The sequence below is a fragment of the Mirounga leonina genome, unplaced genomic scaffold, assembly GCF_011800145.1.
Source record: "Mirounga leonina isolate KUSES-001 unplaced genomic scaffold, KU_Mleo_1.0 Mir_91, whole genome shotgun sequence".
NCBI lineage: Eukaryota > Metazoa > Chordata > Mammalia > Carnivora > Phocidae > Mirounga > Mirounga leonina.
The window spans coordinates 50,064,143-50,077,468 of NW_023270839.1; the positions used below are offsets into that span (position 1 = coordinate 50,064,143).

Sequence of the window (13,326 nt, forward strand, 5' to 3'; positions counted from 1 at the left end):
ACAAAGAAAATGGGAAGAAAAGGAAAGCAAATATGTTTTAATCTGGAAAGCAGATAGCTGAAAGACAGTTACCTGAAAACTAAAACCTAAATTAACAGGAAGAAAAATGTCAGGAGAAAATTTGTGCCACAGAACTCCAGAAGGCACAAGAATTAGAGGCACCAGGTTTCTCAGAAGATGAGGATGAAAGTGGGGCTGGAAAGAGGGTAATTGGTTGGCAGTCTAAATAAGAGGCAGTTTATGGGGAGTGGCTCAGTCGTTAAGCATCTGCCTTCAGTTCAAGTCATGATCCCAGGGTCCTGGGATCAAGCCCTGCATTGGGCTTTCTGCTCAGCGGGAAGCCTGCTTCTCCCTCTCCCATTCCCCCTGCTTGTATTCCCTCTCTCTCTCTCTCTCTGTGTCAAATAAATAAATAAATAAATCTTAAAAATAAATAACTAAGGGCACCTGGGTGGCTCAGTCGTTAAGCATCTGCCTTCAGCTCAGGTCATGATCCCAGGGTCCTGGGATTGAGCCCCACATCAGGCTCCCTGCTCGGCAGGAAGCCTGCTTCTCCCTCTCCCACTCCCCCTGCTTGTGTTCCTGCTCTTGCTGTGTCTCTCTCTGTCAAATAAATAAATAAAATCTTTCAAATAAATAAATAAGAGGCAGTTTAGCTGCCCTGGATTTCATCTGCCATATGTAGAGCCAAGAGCCTCCTCCCCGCAACTGTGGCAGAAGACAAGAGTTTGAACCAAAGTTACTACAGGCATGGGGATACCATCTACAGGCACAAAAAGTCATACAAAAACAAAATGATTTAGGAAAAATCTATTCCTTAAATAATGAGCCACTCAGCCTCCTTCTTCTATGAATCTCTGCAAAAATGGGCAGCCCATCTTATATACTCCAGGCCTGGAAGATACAGGATTTCATTCTTATGAAACCAACTCTCCTGGGAGAACAGACATATAAATACTAATATTTGGGATTCCTCACTGGGAAAGCTAGGTCTCTGTTTAGTCACCCAAATTGAAGCCCTTCACACAGAGTTTGTATCCAGCTTATAATTGGATCAAGATTGTGATACACTAATCTGTATGTATCAGTCTTGAGTATGAGCAGAAAGCCCCACATGACCACATATTTAAGGAAAGCTTACAATCTAAAGTACAGAGAAAGAACTCAAAGGAGACAGAGACCATGTAGGAAACAAAATAAAATCTTAAAAAAGTATAATTTCATAGAGATGAGAAATATTGTATCCATAAAACAAGAAACTATAAAAACAAAACATATAGGGAGCCAAAAAGAGCTCCTGAAACTAGGGCGCCTGGGTGGCTCAGTCAGTTAAGTGTCCAACTCTTGGTTTTGGCTCAGGGTGGTAGGAGTGAGCCCCCCGTGGGGCTCCGTGCTCAGTGCAGAGTCTGCTTGAGATTCTCTCTCTCCCTCTCCCTCTGACCCTCTCCCACACATGCTGCTCTTTCTCTTTCTCTCAAATGAATAAATAAATCTTTAAAAAAAAAAAAAGAGCTCCTGAAAATTAGAAATATCACAGATGAAAAACCTCGTAGAAGGACTGGAAAATAAAGTTAAGGAAATCACCTAAGAAGTAGGACAAAAAACAAAGAGATGAAAGGCAGGAGAAAACAAAATATAAGAAAATTACACGCTCAGTTCAGGACCAAAGTCCAACAGAGAAAATGAATGGGAGGAAATTAGCAAAGAAATAATGCAAGAAATTTCCCCATAAGTGAAACGTGGTTTTCTGATTAAAAAGACCACTGAGTTTTTACACCAAAAAAAAAAAAAAAAGTGACCTATACCAAGACACAGGAAATCAGGAATAAGAAGTTCCTAAAAGTTCCCAGAAAGGAACAGGCCATGTACAAAAATATTAAGAATTAGATTGGACCTTTTAACAGTGCTTGAAGTTGGAAACAGGGGAGCAGTCTTTCAAAACTCCAAAGAAAAAGTAGTTACAACTAAGAATTCTCTATTCAGCCAAACTATCAATCAAGTATAAGGATGAAAGAAAGATATTTACAGACACACGGGTCTCAAAATTTTTCTTTCTCATGCACCCTTTCTTTTTATTATTATTATTATGTTAAGTTAACCACCATACAGTACATCATTAGTTTTTGATGATTCATTAGTTGCGTATAACACCCAGTGCTGCACCCTTTCTAAGGAAGTTGTTGGAATATATTCCTCAACAAAATGAGAGAATGAGAAGAAAAAGAAGACGTGGAATCCAAGAAATAAAGGGAATCTAACCCAGGAAGGGGTGGGAGGAATTCTTAAGATGAAGATGAAGGACAATCTCAAAATGAGAGTCCTGTAGTGGGCTTACAGAGCAAGCAGGCCAGATTAGTGCAGGGGTGTGGTAGGTTTCAGGGAGAATGTCTCCACTGAGGAGGCTAAAAAGAACCAACAATCCCTGATGTGTTTGAACTTGAGAGGAAATTCCACTTTAACCAGAAAGGGTGACAATGAATTAATGACAGATAAATAGGAAATTCAGCATACAAAAAAAGTTACCTGACTAAAACCAAAAATTTGTATAAGAAAGTAAATATAATCATCATATGCTAAATAACTTAACTATAAATAATATATGTATAGTCATAATGGAACTAACAAAACCATGTAGTTAATAGTACTGTGGACCAAATGTTCTGCTTCTCTCCCTCTTTCCAAGTACGTAGTAGGATGACATTTCTTGGCTCCCTGGTGGTTGGGTTGGACTGTGATTACTTCCAGCCAGTAAGGTGTGAGCAAAATGGTGTCACTTCCAAGTAATGCATTTAATGTTGATGCAGGACCTTACAGAGATCTTTTTTCTTCGCTGCCACTGTGACCTGTAGTGCTCTGTACTGTCTGATACACTGGCCACTATTAAAATAAAACTAACTGAAATTTAAAAAATCGGTCCCTGTGTCACATTAACCACATTTCCAGTGCTCAAAAGCCACATGTGACTAGTGCAGATATAGAACAGTGTAGACTGAAACACTTTGATTATCTTAGAAAGTTCTTTTGGTCTTTGTTGCTATAAATGGTGGTTGCTTTGTCACCTGGGCTCCAAAGTAAGGACAACAGGGATGCAGAGCAGAGCCTCAGGCAGCCTGACATGGACATGTCATGTGAATGAAAAATTAAGCTTTCTTGTTTGAAGCCACTGACATTTTTGACGAGTGTTTCATTGCAGCATAACCTGCTCATTCCAACCTATGCAGAAATCCTAGGTTCGAACTCCATTCGTCATATACCACCTTCTGTATTGGGACAGGCTAGGTTACGCTAGTCACAACCTGAAGAGGTTTGTGTGACTGTTTTATAACTGCTATAGAGTTTCAAAGGGAACTTTCACCAGTTAACTGGAGCACACACTGCAGAAATATTCTACTCTAATTACTTGGGCTTCAGAATGGCTCAGTGGTCAGAGATAACTTATGGTCAACAGTCTTAAACAGGCCGTTCTCAGAAAAGTGATTTTCATGGAATGTCTACATGAACAACAACAAAAGGAATGGAAGGAACATTTGCTTGTGTTTATAAAGATCCTCTTTTTAAATCCAAGTGGTCATTTATTCCTCTATCTTCTGATAGAACTGGTGCAGGTATAGAGTGAGGATAAGCAAAGGCTGATTGTTACTAAGTGCATTTGTCAAGTGTAATAGTTCGCCAGGTGTTTTCCCCTTCTTCCTATTATTTGAACTTTATAGTAGTCCCAGCAGGTAGGCAGCTATAGAAACTATATCTCAGAATGTAAAATTATTAAAGTCATGTAATCCACTAGAAGAAAAACTGGATCTTGAATATAGTACCATCTGATTCCAAGTCCAGACCTCCTTTCTTCCCATCCTTAGCCTATTGTCTCTGCCCCTTTCTTGGTAGTAAGGCCTTCAGGAGGCAGCCCCTCCTCTTCCTGGGAAGAGTAAGCCTTTAAGTAGCCAGCATCGCAGAACAAGGGCACAGAGCTCCCAGCATGGTAATTATGTATTTAACCCTTGTACTTCTGAAGTCATCCTTTTCTATGAGAGCTGATGTTCATACGCAGTAGTATTTACTCCTGGCAATAATAGAATCATAGTAAGAGTAGCAGTGTAGTAGCAGATAACACGTCTGTGGGGCTTACCTGTGTGCCAGACATCGTTCTCAGAATTTACACAGGTTGATTTACTGCTGCAATTACAAACCCAGGTTCTAACTCCTAGTCCCAACTTTTAACCATGTTACTTCCTGTAAACTATACACAAAGATAGCCAAATATGATCCTATGTATTAGGAAAAACTGTTTTGCCATTTTGTGATAAGAAATACAAATTTCATTTTAATAGAGAAATTTAGATTAGATATTTTTAGCATTCACTTTAACAAGAAAACAGTGCTGCTGTCAGTTTACCACTTGGTTCATTTTCTGGGCTCATACAAATTTTTAATATAATTTATTCAATTGAATAAATAATATTTATTGAGTACTTACTAGATGCCTAGGCATGAGCTAAGCATTTTATGTGGATTAGCTCACTTAATCCTCACAAGAACCCTAAGATATAGGCACTGTCGTTGTCCCTGTTTTATAAAGGAGAAAATGAAGCTTGGAAGTAGTAACCTGCCCAAGGTCGCTCAACTAGCAAGGGCAAAGCTGAGACTTGAACTCAGCAGCCGAACTTCAGAACCAACACCTAAACATTTAGCTAGCCACCTCTACAATTTCAAAATTACTTAGGATTCCAGAAAGTTTCCAAATTATCTCTGTCCATTTCTGGTCGTTTTACTGAAATACAATTACTATATTTTTTTCTATCTAGGTTTATGTTCCTGATGAAAATAATGCTATTTTGGGAAGAAATACAAATAAGCAAGTTTTTGAAGGTTTGACAGCTGGACTTCTCAAAGTCAGTGCTGTGGTTTTTAGCTGCCTGATTGCCAATCGACCAGATGGAAACAGCCGGCCAGCTACACCAAAAATATCGACACAGGAAATGAAAAACAAACCCTCACAAGGTGATGCTTTTAACACTCGAGTTCAGGACCTCATCAGGTAAAATTGCTAGATTTCTTCAAACTTTCTTCTTCTTTAAAAAAATATTATATTAAAATTATTTAAATCTCAGGGCCCATGTGATGGCATTGGTTCTCACAACACCATCCATAAATTCTTGGTGGAAAATATACTACGTTTTGTACAACAGAGAAGAAAAGTCCTACTAATGAAAAGCAATACAGTTAGAGCTCATCTGTCATTCTTGATATTTAGATATTTGATGTTAGAATATATAGTGTCCAAGCTTTTATAACTTTCTTTCTGTCAACTATTTCCCAACTCAAGAATTTCTGAGAATTCCCCTATTTCAGGTCATCTCTGGTTTTAATTTTGGTTCAGACTTAAAACAGTAATAGCTACCATTTATGGAGCATTCATTATGTATATGGTATGGTAATAGAGGCTTTGCAGCTCTATAGGTATAGGATTTCTAATTCAGACTTTGTAGGTGGGGAAGTTGCTCAGAGAGGTTAAGTGCTTTGCCTAAGTTTATGTAATAAATAAATTAAAAGTACGTTGGAGATTTGAGATCAAAACTCAGGTCTAGCTGGACTCCCAAAACCTGTGTGCTTTCCACTACACAAATGTAGTGATTTCTGACACCTGTTCAAGGTCAACCTTGTTCACTCCTAAAGGTCACCTTTTCTCCAGGGAAATTTACTCCTATTCTGACATCTGAACTCTTTTTCCCTCATGAATCTTGAATCAGGTAGGACATTTAATTTCCCAACAGGATTCCATTTAGTGTTAATCAGTTACTTACCCCACCTATCAGTAACTTTTCTGTGATCAGGACTGATCTCTGGCTTCCAAAATCCATGCAGTTTGTTGCTCTGAAGCTTATGGTAGGTTAATAGGAGAAAAGAGAATGTCCTCTTCTGCATTTGCCTCAAAAGAGTTCATAAATTTCCTCTGGTTTTTCTAGTGCTTTCTTGAGAACAGTCGTTTCATTTGATATCTTTCTTACCCTTGATTACTTTGTTCACTTTTCCCTTCCATCTGCCTGCCCTTTTTCCCCAAGCATATTTATTGCTAGAGAGTACTAGGCCCCTTGGGTTCACAACCATTTATCTTAAAGCACTTGACTTTTACCCTCCCTGACCTTTCTCTCAGTTGCTTGATCCCATTCAATTTCCCCATCTCCTTAGGTCACTGTAGAACCTAGCCCTCTCTGCTTGCTGATACATGCCATTCTGTTCGAGCATTCTCCCTTGGGCTACCGTGTGATGCAGCAACCTGCATTCTTGTCCATACCTTGGCTGTGATGAGGTGGAAGGACCAGCCAAAGGCTTCAGTGTAATTCTAATGGGCTTTCCAGGAGAAAGTACATACATTTTCACATATATTATTATAGTTACTAGATCCTTCATAAAGGAGGAAGGTATTGGGGGAAAAAATAACTGGTAATCTGCCAAACCAAATTTCTTGTAACTTAAAAAGGATGATGGATAATCACAGTCCTTTAGAATGAAACTCTGCTGCTCTTTCTCTGACTTGAACCACTTTGGGTGAAGATTGTTTTCTTATATATAATGCATTGTTAGTTGGCTTCATGATGGCTATGTATAGAACCACAAACTGTAGTTTAGATCTGCCTAATGAAGCAAACAGAACATGTCTAATTATTTCCATGCTTGCTTTCTCACCTCCTCAGATATACTGACAAGAGATCTCACCCCACTCCCCACCATAACCTGGGAATTTGTTGTCAGTTTCTATCTGTAGAGTTGTAAAGCTGGGCAGAGAGAGTTCCAACAGTCTTTGGTGCTGTTCTCTGGCCTGCGGTCCGGAAGTGGAGCTGGAGCGGAGCACACTGACATGTGTCTCCTCCTTCTCCTCATCTGGCATAAAAGAGTCAAGAGGATTTTTAACAAAGATGGTAATACCAGTCCTTATTATTTTACATGGTTCGGTCAAGTGTCTAGATCTAAGGGATTCTCAGAAATATTTATCAGTTCCTGCAAAGGTCACCTGTAGCAGTTTGTGCCAGACACCATACAAGGTCCTGGGATACAAAAACAAAAAGACCTTTAACAGAATATCTAAATATTATCATTTGGCTGTCAAAAATCAGAACTTTTTTCTATAAAGTGAAAATATTGGCAGTTACAGTGTTTAGCACAGTTCTATGAAAGCAGTATTGTTTGTAGGATAGAAGCAGATTGCAATTTGAAAAAACACTTATTTGAAATTTGCTCAGGAAATGGACCAACCCTGAAGCTCCACAATTCTATTTTTTCCAACTTTCTTGAGACATGGTTGACATATAACAATGTATAAGTTTAAGGTGTACCATGTGATGATTTGATACAGATATACTGCAAATAATTACCACAATAAGGTTAGTTAACACCTCCATCACCTCCCGTGATTACCTTTTATGTATGTGTGGTGAAACATTTAAAAGCTACTCTCTTAGCAACTTTCAAGTACATGACACAGTATTGTTAACTATAGTCACCATGCTGTAAATTGCATCCCCAAAAGGTATTCATCTTTTTTTTTTTTTAAAGATTTTATTTATTTATTTCAGAGAGAGAGAATGAGAGAGAGCACATGAGAGGGGGAGGGGCAGAGGGAGAAGCAGACTCTCTGCCAAGCAGGGAGCCCGATGCGGGACTCGATCCTGGGACTCCAGGATCATGACCTGAGCCGAAGGCAGTTGCTTAACCAACTGAGCCACCCAGGCGCCCCAAAACGTATTCATCTTACAAATGGAAGTTTCTACCCTTGTACCCTTGACTAACATCTCATTTCCCCTAGCCCCCAGGCCTTCTATTCTTTATTTCTAGAAGTTCAGCTTTTTTAGATTCTACATCTAAGACACATCATACAGTATATGTCTTTTACTATCTAACTTATTTTACTTAGCATAATGTCTTCAAGGTCCATCAATGTTGTTGCAAATGGCAGGATTTCCTTCCTTTTTTGGATAATATTCCATTATACGCACACAAAGACACACACACATGCCATATTTTCTTTATCCATTCATCCATTGATAGACCATTGATAGACACTTAGAATTGTTTCCATGTGTTGGCTATTCTCAATAATGCTGCAGTGAACATGGGAGTGCAGATATTTCTTTGAGATGGTGATTCATTTCCCTCAGATATATACATAGAAGTGGAATTGATGGATCATATAGTAGTTCTGTTCTCCGTACTATTTTCCACAGTGGCCATACAAATGTACATTTCCACTAAAAGTGTACAAGGGTCCACTTTTCTTGACATCCTTGCCAAAATTATCTCTTGTCTTTTTGATAATAACCATTCCTAGAAGTACAACATGGTAGCTTATTGTAGTTTTGATTTGCATTTCCCTGATGATCAGTGATGTTGAGCATCTCTTCCTGTACCTGTTGGCCATCTGTATGTTCTTTGGAAAAATGTCTATTCAGGTCCTTTGCCCACTTTTCAATCAGATTATTTGTGTTTTTACTATTGAGTTGTAGGAGTTCCTTATGTATGTTGGATATTAACCCCTTATCTGACATATAGTTTGCAGATATTTTCTCCCATTCAATAGGTTGCCGTTTCATTTTGTTGATTGTTTCTTCTGCTGTGCAGAAACTTTGAAGTTTGATGTAGTCCCACTTCTTTATTTTTCCTTCTGTTGCTTTTGCTTTTGGTATCATATGCAAAAAAGAATTGCCAAGTCCACTGAAAGGAGTTTTTCCCCTGTGTTTCCTTCTAGGAGTTAAATGGTTTCAGGTCTTAACATTTGTCAAGTTCATTTTTGTGAGTGGTGTAAGATAGAGCTCCCATTTCATTCTTCTGCAAGTGGTTATCCAGTTTTCCCAGCACCATTTATTGAAGAGACTATCCTTTCCCCATTGAGTATTCTTGGCTCCCTTGTCAAATATTTGTGGACTGTAGATGCATGGGTTTATTTCTGGGTTCTCAGTTCTGTTCCATTGGTCTATGTGTCTGTCTTTATGCTGGTACCATACTATTTTGGTTACTAGAGCTTTGTATTATAGTTTGAAATCAGGAGGTGATGCCTCCATCTTTGTTCTTCTACAGGGTTGCTTGGGCTCTTTGAAGTCTTTTGCTGAAGCACAATTCTTTTCATCATATCCAATTAGAAATTTATATTTATCTCTCAAAACAGAAAAATCAAACTGTACAACCAAAAGGCAAATAAATAAGTCCAAGTCACTGATACCAGTCTTTGGAATCGAAAGTTATCAAATGTAAGGCATCTATTCAAGAAGTTATAAAACTGTACTTTAGCATTTTGCTAGCCAACAAACCCTAGCCACATGTCAGGAGGTAGCATAGGCATGTCAGGCTCCACAAGTTTAAAACTGAACGCATAATCTTTCCACCGAGAGGAACCCCTTTTCCTGTGTCCTCTGTCCTTATCGGTGGCACCAATATCCCATTCAGTTACTTAAGCCAGCAATCTGAGCATTGTCAGACTCCTCTCAGAGACTCCTTTATCAAACCAATATTCAAGCCAGTCTTTACTACTTATTGATTCTGCCTTGTCACTCTCTCCGATTTATCACCTTCACTCTACTGCTGTGTCTTTAAGTGTCCAGGTTCTCTTGCAATAACAGATGGCTTGGCTGTTTCTCTCTCATTTCTCCTTTTCAAAATAACTTCTTTTTCCTAATTACAGAAGTAATGTGTGCTCAATGAGAAAAACAATTTGGAAAACACAGAAGAGAACAATGGGTATTTTTGTAAACACACAAAAATTACCTTGAATCCTTCCACCCAAAGATAATCACTGGGTTGCCTTTGGTGTACAACATGTGGTTATTTTATCAAAAAAAAAAAAAAAAACCTGTAATACTTGTACATATTACTTATCATGTTTTTATTTATTTTTCTAAATCAATAGGAACTTGCAAATTACTTTTTACTGGCTTTCCAAGTATTTCATTATGTAGCAATGATTTGCTTCAAGTAACCTTTTATTACTCATGTAGGTTTATTCTAGTTTTTTTACTACAGATACCACTATGAAGAACATCTTTGTATGCTCATCTTTCCCTGCAAATGATTGTTTTCTTAAAATAAATGCTAACAAGTAGAATCTCTAGGTCAAAAGAATATGCATTAAGGGTTTTTGTCCATATTGCCAAATTGACCTACCCAAAGATTACCTATGAGTAATCATAGGTTTACACAATATTATACAGCATCATTCTTTTGAGCCTTCATATATTAAGAACACTAGGCACGTTACAGAGGGACAACTGTGTGAAGAGGCAGCAAAAGGGCAGCCATCTGAAAACCAAAGAGAGTCCTCAGAGGAGTTCAATATTGTCAGCCCCTTGACCTTGGACTTTAAGCCTTCAGAACTTTGCTGAGATATGGACGGAATGCACTAAAATATTACCAACCATCCTGTACTAAAGTGGAAGCACAGTGCCACAGATGATGCTTCTGCTTGTTTGGAGCAGTGCTAATTCCTTGGGGTAGGTCTCTGTTTATAAGATCTTAGTTCTCTAGTATAGAGCTGATTGTGTCATTGACCAGATGGCAACATAGGTTCCTGCCAACTCCAGTCCCCCTCACAAGAAGACCAACTAACAACTATACATAGATAAGACGCTACTGTGAAAATACCAGAAATTGAGGGTGGATGAGGCTGAAGTACCCTCCCTGAACCTCAGAGACCGAGAAGAACTGCATTAGAAGGGTAAAAGGAAGAGCTAACACTCTGAGCACATTACCCCTCCCCCAGACTGGCACAGTGCTACACTGAGAGGGTCCTGCTAAGCCTGTAGTTTCTCCAGTGCAAAAAGAGAGCCCAAAGTAAACATACAGCTCCCCCGGGGTTGTAGGACACTCCCTAGGAGGCCCACTTGGGTTTTGCCTCATGAGGATCACTGGGAAGTCTGCAGGATCACTAGGGGAATCTGCAGGGCTCAATCACACAGGGCTGGGGTGGCAGGAGGTCGGGGGGGAGGGGGCGGGGATACTCACAGCAATCAGCTCTCAAATCCTGGTGGACTGCATTCCTGAGCAGAAATCTCAGCATTTCTGCCCATTCACAGAGCTGAACCAATAGTCCCATCTGGGCAAGGAGCTTGGTTGGCCGTTCGGCCTGATTTGGTTCCTCAGTCACCAGGTTGTACTGGCTGTAGAGCCTGTTCTAATATTCCCACCCAGGCGGGGAAGCAAACTGACATCCCTGCCCAGCTGCTCAGCATTACCTCGGGTCTTGACCAGCCAAAGAACCCAAGCAGCCATGAAGCCCATCCTACAGCTATGCTCAGACAGGTAGTCAACCCAGCATCTCTGCCCAACTGTTGACCATAGTTTCTTGCCCCACACATAACCAGGAAGCCTGAACAATGACCCTGGGAAACCTCAAAGCATAGCCTATAGCCCCATCCAACTATGAGATATAGCTGGGAGCCCCTGACCACCAGAGAACCCAGCGGACAAACTTGTCCAACACCAGAGTACAGCCAGCAGCCTACCTGAAGTCCAGCCTGCAGCCCCGCCCAACATCAAGGCACAGCCTTTCAAAATATGGAAAGAAAAAAATGTCAACCAAGAATGCTGTACCTGGTGATGCTGTCCTTCAGAAATAAAGAAGAAATAAAGATTTTCCCAAACAAACAAAAGCTGAAGAAGTTCACCACCATTAGACCTGCCTTACAAGAAATGCTAAAGGGCATTCTTCAAGCTGAAACAAAAGGAGGATAACAACAAAAACACATGGACGTGTAATACTCACTGGAAATAGCAAACATATAGGCAAAGTCTAAATGTCTGATACTGTAATGGTGGTGCACAATTCACTTACAATCCTAGTTTAAAGGTTAAAAATCAAATGTATTAAAAGTAACCATAACTACAGTAATTTGCTATGGTTATTGGATACACACTATAAAAAATATAAATTGTAGCATCAATAACCCAAAATGTGAGCAGAGGAGAAGTAAAAGCATAAAGTTTCTATATACTGTCAAACTTATCTGCTTAAAGTGGAATGTAATAAATATATTTTATTTAAGCCTCTTTGTATCCACAAAGGAAAACCTGTAGTACATACACAAAAGATTATTATATAGGAGTCAAATCACACCACCGCAGAGTCATCAGATCACAAAGGCAGACTGCAAGAAAAGAAGCAAGGAATAAGGAAAGTACAAAACAATCAGAAAACAACAAAATAGCAATAGCGAGTCCTTACTAATTGATAATTACTTTAGGTGTAATTGGATTAAATTCTCTAATCAAAGCACATAGAGTGGCTGAATGGATGAAATAACAAGATCCAACAATATGCTTCCTACAAGAGACTCATTTTAGCATTAAGGACATACAAAGTGAAGGGATGGAAAGAGATACTTCAAGGAAATGGTAACTAAGAGAAAGCAGGGATAGCTATATTTATATCAAACAAAATGGATTTTAAGCTAAAAATAGTCAAAAGAGACAAAGAAGGTCATTGTATATTGATAAAGGGGTCAGTCTACTAAGAAGATATAACAGTGATAAATATTTATGTACCCAACTCTGGAGCACCTAAATATATAAAACAAATACTAATAGAACTAAAGGAAATAAACAATAATATGATAATAGTTATTGACTTTAATACCCCATTCCCAACAATCGACAGATGTACCAGACAGAGAATCAATAAGGAAACAGCAGATTTAAATGCTGTAGGCCAAAAGGACCTAATATATTTGGAACATTCTATCCAACAGCAGCAGAATATATATTCTTCTCAAGTGCACATGGAATATTTTCTTGGATAGATCATATATTAGGCCACAAAACAAGTCTCAACAAATTTAAGAATATAGAAATTTTATCAATTATCTTTTCCTACCACAATGGTATGAAACTAGAAAACAATAATGGGAGGAAAGCTGAAAAATTTACATATACATGGAAATTAAACAGCACAGTCCTGAACAATCAATGGATCAAAGAAGAAATTTTTTTAAATGTTTTTAAGACAAATGAAAATGGAAGCATTTTCTGAGATGCCAAACCTTATGGGACACAGCAAAAGCAGCTCTAAAATGGAATTTTATATCGATAGATACATATATCAAGAAGCAACAGTGATCTCAAATAAACAACCTAATTTTACATCTCAAGGAACTAGAAAAAGAACAACCTAAGCCCTAAGATAGTAGAAGGAAGGAAATAATAAAGATTAAAGCAGAAATAAATGAAAAAAGAATAGGAGAACATTAGAAAAGATTAACAAAACCTTTAAATGGACAAACCTTTAGCTAGACTAGCCAAGAAAAAAGAGAGTGGACCCAAATAAATAAAATTATACTTAAAAGAGGAGAC

At 38.7% G+C, this 13,326-nt stretch overlaps 1 protein-coding gene across 6 annotated transcripts in view; it reads left to right on the forward strand.

Annotated features, from left to right (window-relative positions):
• The window catches only part of SCAPER (S-phase cyclin A associated protein in the ER), a 486,665-nt gene that overhangs the window by 402,099 nt on the left and 71,240 nt on the right, over positions 1–13,326 (forward strand). For all 6 annotated transcript variants that reach the window (XM_034993780.1, XM_034993784.1, XM_034993785.1 and 3 more), the window contains one exon: positions 4,800–5,032. In XM_034993780.1, the coding sequence (XP_034849671.1) occupies positions 4,800–5,032 (233 nt within the window). The remainder of the gene's footprint in view (positions 1–4,799; positions 5,033–13,326) is intronic.